The sequence below is a fragment of the Wolffia australiana genome, chromosome 6 (genome assembly GCF_029677425.1).
Source record: "Wolffia australiana isolate 7733 chromosome 6, ASM2967742v1".
NCBI classification, from domain to species: domain Eukaryota; kingdom Viridiplantae; phylum Streptophyta; class Magnoliopsida; order Alismatales; family Araceae; genus Wolffia; species Wolffia australiana.
In genome coordinates this window covers 2,401,137-2,416,150 of record NC_135840.1, presented here as the reverse complement: position 1 = coordinate 2,416,150, position 15,014 = coordinate 2,401,137, and the positions used below count along the sequence as shown (strand labels likewise).

The 15,014-nt window shown below is 37.8% G+C and overlaps 1 protein-coding gene across 1 annotated transcript; it reads left to right on the top strand.

The window, feature by feature from the left end:
* The first annotated feature begins 10,142 nt into the window (after positions 1-10,142).
* PBF1 (N-terminal nucleophile aminohydrolases (Ntn hydrolases) superfamily protein) lies at positions 10,143-13,519 on the top strand. The gene is made up of 7 exons (XM_078577186.1): positions 10,143-10,298; positions 10,399-10,506; positions 10,936-11,017; positions 12,123-12,252; positions 12,736-12,878; positions 12,953-13,039; positions 13,286-13,519. Exons 1-7 carry the CDS (start codon positions 10,261-10,263, stop codon positions 13,358-13,360), a joined length of 663 nt encoding a protein of 220 aa, XP_078433312.1. The 5' UTR covers positions 10,143-10,260; the 3' UTR covers positions 13,361-13,519.
* Positions 13,520-15,014: the final 1,495 nt, after the last annotated feature.

The following is a 15,014-nucleotide window of genomic DNA, read 5'->3' as shown; positions in this document are numbered from 1 at the left end:
CGTTCGCGGCGTGGACAACGCCTGCCCTGACTAGAGCGTCACCAAGCACTACTTCGAGCACACTTGACGACGGAGAGGACACACCCCGACTAGAGCGTCACCACACACTACATCGACATCGCGGAGCAGCTTCGGAGGAATGACGGCGAACACACTTCCTCGAGCGTCTGCGAGGTATCACTCATGTATCTTTTCTCTTTCCTACATATGGGCGTGGACGAGTGGGATCCGAGTGTAATTGGGACATATATACTCGTTCCACGCCTATAAACATAGGAAAACACTACATCCTATAAATAAAATCCCCCTGGGTGGCATCCAGGGCACGACTGGATCGGACTACGGGCATAACCCTAGGGTTGGCCGTACCCGGCACCGTGTATTTTGCTAACAAAAAAAAAAGAAGAATTTAGTGGATAAGTCGTCAGTCTTGACATATATTTATCTCAAGAAATCTCATTCAAGGAACTAAATGATGGTGGTTTTTTTGTAGAAAGTGATTTGAGCATTGATCTGTTTCAATTATCATTTTCAAGGTTTTTTATTCACGTAAGTCCGCTACACAAATCGGCTTTGGGTTGTCTGTAAAGGTAAGAATGCCATAAGATAGGTATAGGGATAGATATTGATTTATGGAGGGTGGGAGAATATATAGAAATAAAGAGAAATAGACTGAGAGTGAGAAAGCTATAGAGAGATAGAGAGAGAGAGAGAGTACAACTTTGGCAACAATTATCGATGCCATTTGAAGAACTCAAAATTATGTTTCCCATTTGTTGTTAACAATAGATTTAATAAATACAATTGATAAAACCTTAAATATGATCTGATAGCAATGAGAAAAGGTTGTCTCCGTAGGGACCACATAGTAGAGAATTAATGCCTTTTAATGGTGATTATGGGGTGAGAAGAAATATTTTATAATATAGAAATGTGGTGAGATGATAAGGCTATCAACCAATATATATTTTTTAAAAGATGGAGAATATGGAAGTTAGATGAGGGAAAATTGAAGGATAATGAAGATATGAGAAGGATAATAGGTAGGATAAATATATGTAATAATAAATGTTTATATATGGAATAAGGTGGCATTATGGATGATGATAACATTTACATTTGATGAAATGGAGGTGTATGGATAATATGGATGAATTTGTCTGGATAGATGGATGTATGAATGTGTTCATATGATGTGATGGATATATGTGGACAGATAGATATTGATGAATGTCTATGGATGGATAAATATGAATAGAGAAATATGAATAGAAGGGTGTTAAGAAAAATAATACTACATAATTTTAAGGAAATCAACGGTCTTGATAGACTTAAATCACTTGAACAATGTGGTTTTATCAGGGATCGATAGATCCATGATAATATCATGCTAGTTAACAAGTTAGCCTAGTCACTAGACACTCATATTCGGGGCTCGAACGTCATCATCAAACTGGACATGGAGAAGGCCTTTGATCAAGTTGAGTGGAATTTTCTTACCAAAGTGTTACGTTGCTTTGGGTTTACCGATGCATTCATCGCTCTCATGGATGCATGCATTAAAGAGAATCATTTCTCTCTCCTGGTGGACGGAAACTCCACTGGCTTCTTCACGGCCACGAGAGGTCTACGACAAGGTGATCCCATCTCACCCACCCTTTTCATATTGATGGAGGAGGTTTTCAGTCCATCGCTTACACAAGAAATTGCCCACGACCTCATCCAATCATATTTCACAAAAAGGGAATGCATGATCCTCTCGTACTCTCTATTTTCAGTTGACATCATCCTTTTCCTCAATGGATCTAAAAAATCTATTACGGAACTTATGAGTGTCCTCATTGCGTATGAGCGGGCTTCTGGGCAGCTCGTTAATGCCTTGAAGAGCAGCTTTATGATCGGTATGTCCACTAGTGCAAAGCGCTCTTAGATTATCCAACAATATATTAGATACTCATGAGGATGCCTCCCTTTTGATTATCTGGGATGCCCTATCTTTCTCGGACCCATTAGACATCATTATTTTGATGCCTTAGTGGCCAAATTGAGAAAGAAACTAGATGGATGGAAACTTCATTTTCTATCCTCTAGCGGCCGCATCCAGCTTATTCGACATGTCCTCATGAGCATCCCGCTGCACACCCTAGCAGTCCATTCATTATCTCTAATAGTCCTCCGCTCTGTGGAGCGATTGTTTGCACGTTTCTTATGGTCTGGTCACCTTGTGGGAGAGCGTCGCCACAACTTGGTTTCTTGGGAGAAAGCTTGTCGGTCGACGGACGAGGGTCTAGGGATCAGACACCTTCATGACATCCAAGACATGATTTAGAAGAAGCTCATGTGGCGTATGCGTACCACGAACTCCTTGTTGGGGAGTTTCATCTCGGCCAAGTACGACGAGTGGGCTCATAGAGAGTTGAACATTCGAGGCCCTTGCAGATGGCGGGTGATAACACCCTAAATTTGGTCTTTATTTCATGCTATTAGCACAATTTTATGCATTTAAAGAGCTTATAATGGAGTTGTTATCATGTATTTACACAAAAATACTGTTTTCAAATGATTTCTGATTTTTTTCTAATTTTATGTGATTTCTATGCAATTTAAGGGATTTATTTGAGCTTGAAATAATTATTTTTTTATGAAGATGGCAAGTTTAATATTTAATTTTGAGATGTATTAGTACAGGGATGAATCAGTGAATTTTCTAGAATTTTTTAGGATGTTATCGGATTTTTCTGAGATTTATTTGAGGAAGAAATACATTTTTATTAAGAAAAAAGATATATTTATAAGGAAAAAATGATTATTAAGATAATTTTCGAATTTTGAAGGGCTTTTAGTAAACTTTTGTTGCAATGATACCCTCAAAACAGCTCTCGGTTGTGGTTGCAGGTGTAAAGATGGTAATTAAATATTTCTAATGTTTTATTGCAAATGATTTAATATTTGTTTTAATGTTTTAGGAAAAAAACCAGAGGAGAGAGAGGCGCAAAGGTCATATACACAAATATTTTTGGGCGACGTCCATCTGTAACTGCGCATTTTAAAAAGGGTTTTTCCGCAAAAAGTTCAGAGGCATTTTTCGGGTGTCGACATGGCCTCATTGTGGCCGTCGGATGAGAATCCGACGGCGCTTGATGAGGATCACCACCGAGAGGTAAGTTCACCACCCGCATGGCACATACAATGCACATGCATGGGCGGTGAGGTGGTGCATTCCAATTCGTTAAAGCGAAGATGAAATGCACACAGACATGCATATCAAAACGTACACAATTCGGGACGTTTGAATTTTTTTCTGTTTTTATTTTCGCCCAGGGGGTACATGGCGCAATGAGAAGGAACCCGCCTGGAGAAGTTGAAAAGTCACCGGCCAGTAGGAGGGTGACACATAAGAGCGCAGTTTAAAAAGAAATTTAAAAATAAATGGATTTAAATCCAATGGCTAATATTGGTTTAAATTCATTTATTCATAACTTTTGATCCAGAAGTCTGATTGAAATGATTTTTTTATGGAATTGCTCGTCTTGACCCCCTCTTTCTATCTGTATGGTTGGATCATTAAGACCTATACTACATTTATAGATAAAAATTAATTACTAATTATGGATAAAATGGTAATTTTTACCATTTTACCTAAGTATACAAACCAAATTTAGAGAGGAGGGGGTTATTCTTGATGGTTCTATATCACAGCTGCAAGACAGAGAGAAGTCCCAGCCTGGATCAACCTGTTTGGTACCTTTCCCTTCATTGTATTTGAATTTTTTGTGCATGTTGAATGAAATTAGTTCAATTTCTTGATTGTTCTTCTTGATTCTGATCTGAACCTCTAAGTCGTTTGGCTTGAGCGACATGTACAAGCCCTGATTAGGATTGAGAGGAGAAATTGAGAGATTTAACTAGGTATTCAAGTGCATTTCAAAAGAAAACTCTAAATTTTTTTTTAAAATTCTAGGGTATTAAAATTTCTTTTTTATGATTATCTAATAGTGTAGCTAGTTCTGAATTATCCAAACCTTCAAAAACCAATCAACCAAATCAAAATATTTTTCTTAACCCCTCTGATTGAATTCTTTGATCCTTTCATTTGGATCAATTAATTCAACTTAGACTCCCTTACTTATTCTACTCTTCCCATCTCTTCTAAATTCCTTGTCTAATTAGGTTGATTTGATCTTCATTGAAGATCAAATTAATCCTAATTAGGGTTAAGTTATCGAAAAAAATCATCGAATTGAACTCCTTACTAGCCTCCCTTGGACGATACCTCTACTCATCATTGTGCATTTTAAGTGAGGTTTTATAGATTTTATTGTATAAGCTAAAATTGACAAGAACAAGGGTTTAAAATTGCATAAAATTTACCCCTATTTTTAGCTTATCAGCGGGCTTGGTAAGGGTGCGATTAGCGCCTGGTATGATACATGGCTTGTCGATGAGCCTTTAGCCCGCCAACCCCACTTTGCACTCCATCCTTTGCGATTGATCGTGGCGCAGCTGCTCACGGGCAAGACGCGCCTCCTTTGGGAACAACATGGCCTCCCCTTAGACATGTTATCCTGGGTACAGAGTACTCTCATAGGGACCACTCACGACCATCCTATTTGGACGCTTACCCTCGATGGGTCCTCTTACCGATCCTCTTGGGAGCATTTCATGAGAAATCCCCCATCCAGCACTAGGGTCACCGCATTTGGCATCTGGCGATCAGCACTCGAGTCTCCTTCTTGCTTTTGAGCCTCATGAATCATGGCCTCCCAACTAATAATCGTGCGACTCATATCGGTCACGCCCTCAGTTCGTGTCGCCAGTGGTGTCCCGCATCTCCGTAGGCTGAGACTATGGAGCACCTTTTCTTCCATAGTGAGACAACCCTAGACTGTTGGCACCAAATTACACATCATTTGCGCCCATTGCTGCGTACCCCTTCTATTCTAACACCGTTAGAGTGTTTTGGCAAGAATTTTCTCTCTCCAACACGCTCTAAGTGGAGCCCATTCCTTCAAGTCACCATAGCTTACTTACTATGGGAGATCTGGAAAGGGTGAAATTCTTCTCATTTTGAAGGGACCCCCATGCGAGCATTGGATATCATGTGACGAGTCCAGTAGTGGATACAATGCACTCATCATCTTATACCACCCCTCGCCCGCAGCTCAGGCCTCACATGCGATCTTCTTCGCACCTAGGGCATATCCGTGACCATCACCCCCATCACCATACGACTATAGCTTGTCCATTAGCACCCACCGCCAATTGGCATCCTCAAGTTGAATGTGGATGGTGCGGCCAAAGGAAACCCGATACTAGTAGGAGGGGGCGATATCCTTTGTGACCACACATGGAGTATTATCTTCGCCTTTTCATCTTTTTATGATATCCAAGCTAACACAACAGTCGATGCTATGGTGATTTGTGATGGTTTGCTCCTCTACGAGGCGTGAAACCTTCACAATATCGTCATAAAATCAGACTCACATGTGTTAATAAACATGCTCCATGCAGGTGCCTGCTCCTAGTGGCAATTGCATCAAGTATGGCAGAACATCATATGGTGCCACCCCTGCTTGATTAGCATCAGACACTAGTTCGTGAGGGCAACCAGACTGTGGATGCCCTTGCCAACATGGGGTATGCACTCAAGCCCCTTATACTCTTTACTCCTAGCAAGAACTCTCTTGGACAGCTCGTGTTTGCCACTGCATTGAGCTTCTCGGCTTGCTGGCTCTTCGCATGCGTCACACTCTATCAAAGGATAGACCCTGCAACTGGCGTATTGCATGGAGCATTGGAGGCAGGAGCGCTCACCCTCTTGCTTGACTGATGTCGCGACACGTGCCTCAACGATGCCACCTGCTGATGGTGGGGAGAGCTCCACACACTCCAGGCATCATCACTATAGGGGGGGGGACCTGGTGAGACGTCGACATGAGTGCCCTTTGCCGAGCACTTGCCAATTATCACTCATGTACCTTTCTCTTTTCTTACACATGACGTGGACGAGTAGGATCCGAGTGTAATTGGGATAATTATGCTCGCTCCACACCTATAAACGCTGATAAACAATCTTCTTCATATATAAAGTCCCCCTGGGTGGCGTCCAAGGCCATTAAGGATTGGGATACGGGCACAACCATAGGGTTGGACGTACCCGACACCGTGTATCTTGCCATTTTTAAAAAAGGAGATCACCGCAGACTATCATCTTTTTCTAGGATCAAAGTGATTTTTGGTTTCAAGAGAGCCCCATATTTATCTTTTGCCTTACAACTTGGATCATCAACTTGTACAGAGAAACTTGATGGATCTTACTCTCTCTTTCTTTCAATTTACCTACCAATGTAGGATAAAAGGGCCTATATATAGTTCTAAGGGTACAAATGGATATGAAGGGAGATTCATAGATGTCCCCAGAATTTCAGTCCCAATCTCTTTCCACATTGCTAGTTATCATGTCCTGAAGTTGGTTCATTGTAATCTACTGATTTTTTCTCACTCATAAATACAAGTTTCAGATTGTCAGAACTTCTGGAAACCCTCATACTTGCAAGATATTTTTCATGTTTAGTCAGAAATAATCACCCATCTCAGAGTCTTCAAAAAATATTCTCATTTTTTGTTATTCGCTGCTCTTATTTTGCTATATGTCCACACTTTTTCAAACATAAAAAATAGATTTAGTAAATGACATAATATGACACTTGAGAATATGGTAAGGCACATAAAGATCATTTTCTTTAATTATCTATAATTGTCAAAAAATTGCACCTCCCATTTTTATGATATTTTTTCTTACTCATGAATTGTATCTCTGATATAGTGAGACCATGTTGATAATTACGACCTTGAATCCGTAAAATATGATAGAGGAATTCTATCCGTAAAATAAAATATGTGCATTTTAAAAAACCTGTGTACTTAGTGAATGATTCATTGTCCTAAGTCATAAAGATGTTACCACAAAAAAATCATACTGAATGTAACATGGTTTAGAATTACTAATATATCAAAATAAAATAATATATCAATAATATCAAGTGATGAGTCAGATCCAAATTTTTGCACATATAATCCTTCAATGCTTACCTGTCATATATGCATGAAAAATTAAAATACCTTGAAAACAAAGTTTTTCAACAAAAAATATTCTCACATTTTATATACCTTTATTTATCTAATCACATATTTTAATCTCCTCTTTCTTGACTTCATCATAGATTTAACCAAAATTGGCAGCAATGAAAGAACCATGGTCTGTGGGGAAGGTATATACTCCGTTAATACCATTCTTCATAGAACTTCACCCGAAGGATAATATTTTTTACTCAATATGCCTAAATTGATTTATTTTTTGTTACCAAAGATTGATTTTACTTACTATATTAATTTCATACATTCTTTCAACCAATAGACCATATTAGATACTCCCATTATAGGACTTTTAGATGAATTATATTACTAGATATTGATATTAATCCACATATCTATGTGCTTCATGAACTTTTATAGACATCTTCGTAGCATGGCAAATTCAGCAAATGTATTTCTATTTTTTCAAACAGATTAATTATGTATGAATAATTTTGATTCACTATGCTGATGTATCAGACTGTTTTTTTATTAATTATATTGATCCACGTATTCAATGATGATTCAAAAAATTACTGGGTGGTATGTAACAATATATTTTATCTCGATATTTTAAAAATTGTACAGATATATATGGAGAGAACAACACGGCATAACAATATGTTTAGATGAATTTTATAATTCATCTAAACATAATGTTGGATGTACTTGGAAAATTACCCAAGGTCACAGGGATGAGATAAGGTTCATGCAATGAAGATAATACAAATTGAATCTCAACCTTAAAAGTAAGACTCAAAACATGAAATTAAAATAAATACCTTTTGAGGAGTTAAATCTGGTACAATTTGGTTCCTCAAATGAATATCCTTAAGCCACACAAATGCGTGTTCTCTTGAAATATTGAAATGGGTCCTTGGTAAGTTTGATCTTTTCATCTTCTTCTTGATCAACGCCACTAGAGTCAGGAGGATCTTCTCACCATACTAGTCACACCAGGAGAAGAGGATTGTCGAGAAAAATGGAGAAGAAGGGAGGGATAGAAGAAAATTTCCCCAGTATTACTCTAGTAGGACTCTAGATCCTTTTTTTTATTTAAGAAGAGAGTTTTTTATAAAGCCCTTTCACATTAAGTATATTGTTCAAGGTCTGCCAAATCTTATGTGTGTGACCCTTTAACCAATTTACCAGTATACTTGATGAAACCATTAGCCAAATGTCTAATTATAATCTAACCCTATAAATTAACTTTATCCATTTCATAGAATTCTTAATCTTGGATTGATTTCACCTTGTCGATAGGCCAAGTTACCAACGCATAAGATAACAAGCTATCCTACGTATTACATAAGGTGAAAAGGAACACATCAACTATTTCAGGGAACATGTATGTCATCAAATTTTCATAAAAATCCCTCATTGGCAAAACACTCATAAAAACTACACTTTAAGTATATTGTGTATTTTTAGGTTGCAGTCAAAATACAGTCATCCATCCATAATTAGGCTTTGGTGTCTCAAGTAAATGTACATTGTACATAAACTGTAATATGAATCATCCAGGATGGCATTTTATGTATCAACTATCCAGGGATGTTAGCATCTTTGTGAGTGTTGAGAAAAAAAAGGTTGAAAATTTCAGACATGTGCTATGTTCATCTAGTGTTATCACTAAATTATGAGCATGAGAGAATTTGACATTTATGTAAATGAATTAGACTTTGTCAGGAGAACTATCTACAAGACTAATGAAAATCAGGGCATTCTCATCAGGGTTATCTCTTATCACAAAGTGGTAGCATAACCTATAACTTATTGTCAGTGTCAACATTTGATAACAAGGCAAAGGACAAACTGAATGTCATGGAAAGAACATAGAATATCCCTGATCCACCTCGAAAAGGGTTACCTAAAACACCATGTTTAGTAAATATGTGATAAGGAAATTAAATAATTTGTGCATCTAACAGTACTATCTAATTTATCTTATCTGAATTTTAATTCAACCCTCCCCAAATTCTCCCATCAATATTTAGTTCTTTCCGTTAAAAAACCATATATTTTAATATTGAACAATATCTAAAAGCCAGCTAAAAATTTTTAAAAGCATACGTTAAGATCCCATATGAGGACTTCAAAGGTTCTCTTGGATATCTAGGTCAAAATTTGGCTTGAATTCAAGGCAGACTCAAGCGTCCAAACCTGACTATTTTGTGAAGGAATCTGGTTATTTATTGGAAACATGTTTTAAGGATGAGCTACTGTGTCACAATCATGTAGATTTAAGGACTTATAGTAGTTTGGGCCTTAATCTCCAACTCCAAAAAAACTTTTATGTCATTTTTGTGCTTACACATTTAGAGAATCACCTGGTTGATCACTTGGGACTAGATCAATAAAAGTTTTCCCGAAATAATACACTGAAGACATATAATTGGAAAAAGAATACTTCACTTATTAAATAAAATGAACCAATTCACCAAGTCTTAGATGTTGAACACCCTTTGTGTAGTAGAAATGACTATTAAAATCAAATGAAAATGTCTCTTCAAAAGTAAGAAAAAACCATTTACATATCATAATTACACTTTAGATTGATCTACTCAGATAACTGAGCCTCTCACTTACCAAAACCTGTTTTGGCCTTAATCTTCAACTCCAGTTTTTCTTATGTAATTTGTGTGGTTACACAAATTACATTAAAAAATTAGAAAATATATTATTGGTCACTTGGGACTAGATCAATATTTGTTTTTTCCCTAAATATTTTTTTTGAAATAAAAAGGGGATGAACACACACAGAACGGGTGAACCTTCCCATTTTTTCCCAAAATTATTTAGCCAAAGACATATAATCGAAGAAAAAAATACTAAATTAAGAAAATAAAATGCTCCAATTAGATATTGAACACCCTTTGTGTGCTATTAGATGTAGAAACATATATTAAAATTAAATGATAAATATCTCTTCAATAGTAAAATACAACCATCTTAACAAAACCCGTTTTAGCGGATCTTAATCAGGCCTCATCTAAACCCGATTTCACTATCCGATAACCGTTTTTAAATACCCCTCTGAACATTCAATTTCTCTTTTCTTGAGCTCAAAGCAAGATCGATCTCTATTGAAAGCCGGTTAAGCGCTGCTCTCCTTCAAGCTCGAAGATGGGATCGCGGTTCAATCCCTACGACAACAATGGCGGGTGAGAATTTGCGTTTAATCGATCCGTTCTTCAAGGGAAAACCTAGAATCTCGAGTTCTTCGTGCTTTGTGAGGTTATGGGAGTAGTTTTGGTGTTGCAGAACGTGCGTGGCGATTGCGGGCGTGGACTACTGCGTGGTGGCTGCGGATATGAGGATGTCCACTGGCTACAACATCCTCACTAGGAACTACTCCAAAATCTGTCAGCTGTGAGCGTTCTCCTGTGGCCCTTTGAATTGTCTTTCAATCGTGCTTTATTTATTGGTCAAAATTTGGGTTTACTATATTTTTGAGCGGTGGAGCTTATCGAATGCATCTTCGTCTGGTTTTTCTTTGATTTCTGCGTTGGGAGGTGTTGTCGTTTAGCACTAACAAAACGTAGTGTTGTTAGTGTTTTAGGCCATTTTTTGTTTTTTTAAGAAATTTTTTTATGCTTTGTATTGCAGTGTAGAACAGGCAGTCTTGGCTGTGATCTTTCAGTTTATTGTTCAAGTTTGAATTTTCGTTGATTTTTTATGGAAAAAAACTGTGACTTTTAGACTGAAGAGCTTGCTTTATGCATATAATAATAAATATTTATAAATATCGTGTTAGACCATTGCTTGATTATTTTTGATAATATGCGCTTTACATTGCAGTGCAGAAAAATCGATCTTGGCGTCCTCTGGCTTTCAAGCTGATGTAAAGGCTTTACAGAAGAACTTATCAGCTAGACATTTGGTGAGGCCTCCTTTCGTAGACTTAAAATTTTCGTTTTGCAGTTGCTATCTTGTGATATTTTCGTCTATTGTGGTGTGCAACTATGAGAGAAATCGGCAATCCAAGTTATTTGCAACATTTGATCCTTTTGGTAATGGATGTTTGGGCAGGAGCACAATCTCGATCAAAGACTGGAACTCAATCTTTAGATTTTTCCTCATAGCTGCTATCTGTTTTTTCCCTAAATGTAATGTACTTTAGGCTTTAATTCTTCTGGAGTTTGACACACATTGAACAAGCTTTCCAGAATGTTGGTCTTTTTCTTGACAAACGTCTTGTTCTTGTCTTACATATTCCAATACACTCGATCAGAGTCCTTGCTGCAGTGTCACTGCTTTAAATTATAAGGTTCTTCAAAATTGTGGAACAAACTTTGTGGAAACAAAAAAAAATCGGATCTTTATTCGCCCAGGTACCGAAGGAAAGCTTTGTTTGTATTTTAATCAAATCAATGTCTCGATTCAATCTTATCAAAACAATTACCGATTTAACTGGCTCTAATATTAGAGAGAGAATGGTTCCTGGCGTTTGTTCTTCCACCACTAGAAAGGTCACCTAGTTTTACAGTGTTGGAATCAAGCGCTTACCAACTGTGCTAAAAGCTATAATTTAAAGATCAGAGTCAGGTGGCAGGTTCAAATCCCAGACGCAACACACTGCACGCTAGGACCATAAATAGGCCAGCGGCAGGTGTTGTGGGGGAGGGTTGAAGAACAACATCCTGCTTAAAGATTTAAAGTAGCGCCCTTGCTATCAGCTATAGCTTTTAGCATAGTTGGTAAGCGTTTGATTCCAACAGAAAGTTCACAGACACTGAATTGCGCCTTGTCGGTGCTGACAGTCGATTATGCAAACCTTTTTTATTGGACCCTGTCGAGCTCTGGACTCGTTAGAATATCTAAAAATGACCTGGAGTTCTTGTGGACAACTATTTTAGGGAAAGACAGATCATATTGGATTCATTCATGTGACCTGTCAACTTTTATATAACTTTTAGTCTGATTGAAATAAATTTTGAGTTCGAAATACTGAAAGCTTTGTGGGTTCACAATATTTCCTGGGGCAGATCTACCAGCACCAGCATAACAAGCAGATGAGCTGCCCTGCCATGGCACAACTCCTCTCTAACACACTCTACTACAAGCGCTTCTTTCCTTATTATGCTTTCAACGTTTTAGGAGGTCTTGATAGTGAAGGTTAGTTCCTCAATCCATATCTCTCCCTCTCCTTCTCTCTTTCTCTCTCACGCTCTCTCTCCCTCTCTCCTTCCACCCTCTCTCTCTCTTTCCTTCCTGCTTCCCTCTCTCTCACCCCATCTCCCTCTTTCTCTCTCTCTCTCTCTCCTCCTTTCTCTCTCTCTCTCCCCCTTCTTTCTCTCTCTCACTCTCTTTTCCTTCTTTCCCTCTTTTTCTCCCTCCCTCTCCTCTCTCTCAGAGTCTCTCTCCCCTCCCCTGTCTCCCTTTCCTCTCATTCTGTATCTCTTCTTCAGGTTTCTCCCCCTCTCCTCTCTCTTTACCTTAGAGCAGACCTTGAATCATCTTGTCCCAACGGTCCACCCCTCTATCTCAATTCACTATTTCTCTCTATGTCCATCTATCTCTGTCTCTATCGGTTTATGTGTATATCAACCATCTCTTTTTCTATGTCGATCTCGCATCCTTACTGTAGCTCTCTGACAGGCAAGGGCTGTGTCTTTACATATGATGCGGTGGGTTCTTATGAGAGGGTAGGGTATAGTGCCCAAGGCACGGGCTCGTCCCTGATCATCCCTGTCCTTGACAATCAGCTCAAATCTCCAAGCCCTCTCCTGCTGCCCGCCAAGGTAAAGGCCCAATCCTCAGCCCCCAAGTATCTTTATCTTTCTTCTCCCTGAAATAAATTATCTTGTTCATGCAGGATGCCGTGACACCGCTCTCCGAGGGTGAGGCAATTGACCTGGTTAAAGATGTATTTGCCTCTGCCACAGAGAGGGACATATACACCGTACACTCTCTTACCATTCTCATTTTCTCTGTAAATTTTCTTTTTAGTGGCATTAGATATTATTTATGTCTGTCATTACGTGGCCTTGCGTTCCTTGGAAGTTCGAGCATTGTGTTGTGCCTTTTATACTTCTAATTTCTTTTATATTACTTTCCCCGAATATTTTAGACTAATTTAGCCAAGCTTTATAGATTTTCTCTTTCTATCTCTATCTCTTCCCTTACGCATGTATGCGCTTATGTCCAGGGTGATCAATTGGAGGTTGTCGTGATGAATGCATCAGGCATCAGAAGGGAATACGTCAGTCTGCGGAAAGATTGAACCCAACATCCACCCTGGTTTGATTCTACACAGAACTTACCCCAGAGCTTCAGCTTTCGTGCTTTCAGTTATCTATTCTGTGCTCTATCAGATTACTGGTTTGAATATTATCTTTTGCCGCTGATGAATTGAATTAGGGTACTCTCCCTGCGTTCTTTAGGAGTAGTGTTCTCTTCAGCATGACCTTAAGGGAAATTAAATTCTTGTAGTAATATTATTGATCTGATTTGGGTGAAAAAATGATACTCTTTAATCGATAAAATTCCAAGGATTTTGGCTTCTTGAACCAAAAAATTATAAATGCGATTATTCCACTACCTCTAGGGATTTGATGGATCTGTTGTTTTGCCAGCTGCCAATTATTGTGAAAGAAAGATGCTATGAATGTCTTTTTTATGATATTAATTAACAGTGCGAGGCTTAGTATTATTGGTTTTGAAGATATGGTTCTCCAGGGAGCAATTCCAATCAAACACAGCTTGTATGTAGAATGTAAGCCACTGTGGAGAAGTTGCATGCTATAACTGTAAGGTTTTAGAAGCTGCAATCATGTCAATTATCAGGGGCATACATTATAATTTTTCATCCCTCATATATTAGTTTCATAGTCAATTTTTCCCAGGTAGCAACTTTTTTAGCATTCAATTCCAGCTTTGGATATTGATGATTAATTAGGTTTAAATGGCGTTTATTACCAGTGGCCTATTGTAATGATTTCCTTCTTCTCTGAGCTCTTCTGAAAGTTACTAATCCAAAATTTTCTTTTTGATCCAGTTATAATGTCTGTAAACAGTATCTATGGTTATATTTACAAAGAAATAGATGCCAATTACTAATTCTCTGAGTGGATGATAATCTCTCATTGGAAACTGATGCAAGTATACTAATAGGCCCAGTTATATTTCTTAAGATGTATTAAGACCAAAACATCATACATGAGATGGTCTATTAATGGTTTTTAATAATAAAGTTTTGGGAGTAATTAACTATTTGTATTATTTTAAATTTTTTGGTGGGGCCAAGTTCAGGCATAAGGGATCTTATAATAAGTAGGTGAGGTCAAAAGTGATTACTCAATATGAAGTTTGGCCTGAAGAAGAGGTTGAACAAACTCTAGCTCAAATCAGAAAATGAATCTACTAGAAGCTGTGTACTCACACCAACTTCTAATGACTGCACTTAATCCTATCCAAAATAAATCTAAGAGAACATAATTACTAAGAAAAAATGAGCCTCCGAAGATGGGCCAGGCATACATTCAAACTAATATCTTAGAAATTATCCTCAACTTTGTTCTTTAATGTCATTATATCTTTGGAACTTTTCTATGAGAAATAAATCCCATATTTTAGGATCATGTTGTCTGAAGATTTAATATTCAAAGTTAACCATTCAAGGGGAGCGTTTGAATCTCAAATACATTCCATTGGAAGAAACCAAGAGAACCAAGAAGTTAAACTAATCAATAATCATCCTTTCTCAACCTTTTATGTTGGAAACAAACAGTAGAAATAGACAAAAGTCTTTAATCAAACTCCATTACTAACATTTGTCCTCATCAAACTTGTTCCCTCTGGCCCTCTTCCAAATAAAACATCTTCCATATCAGTCTAGTTTCATGAAAATAAGATTCATAGAAGAGAAAAATTTGCGA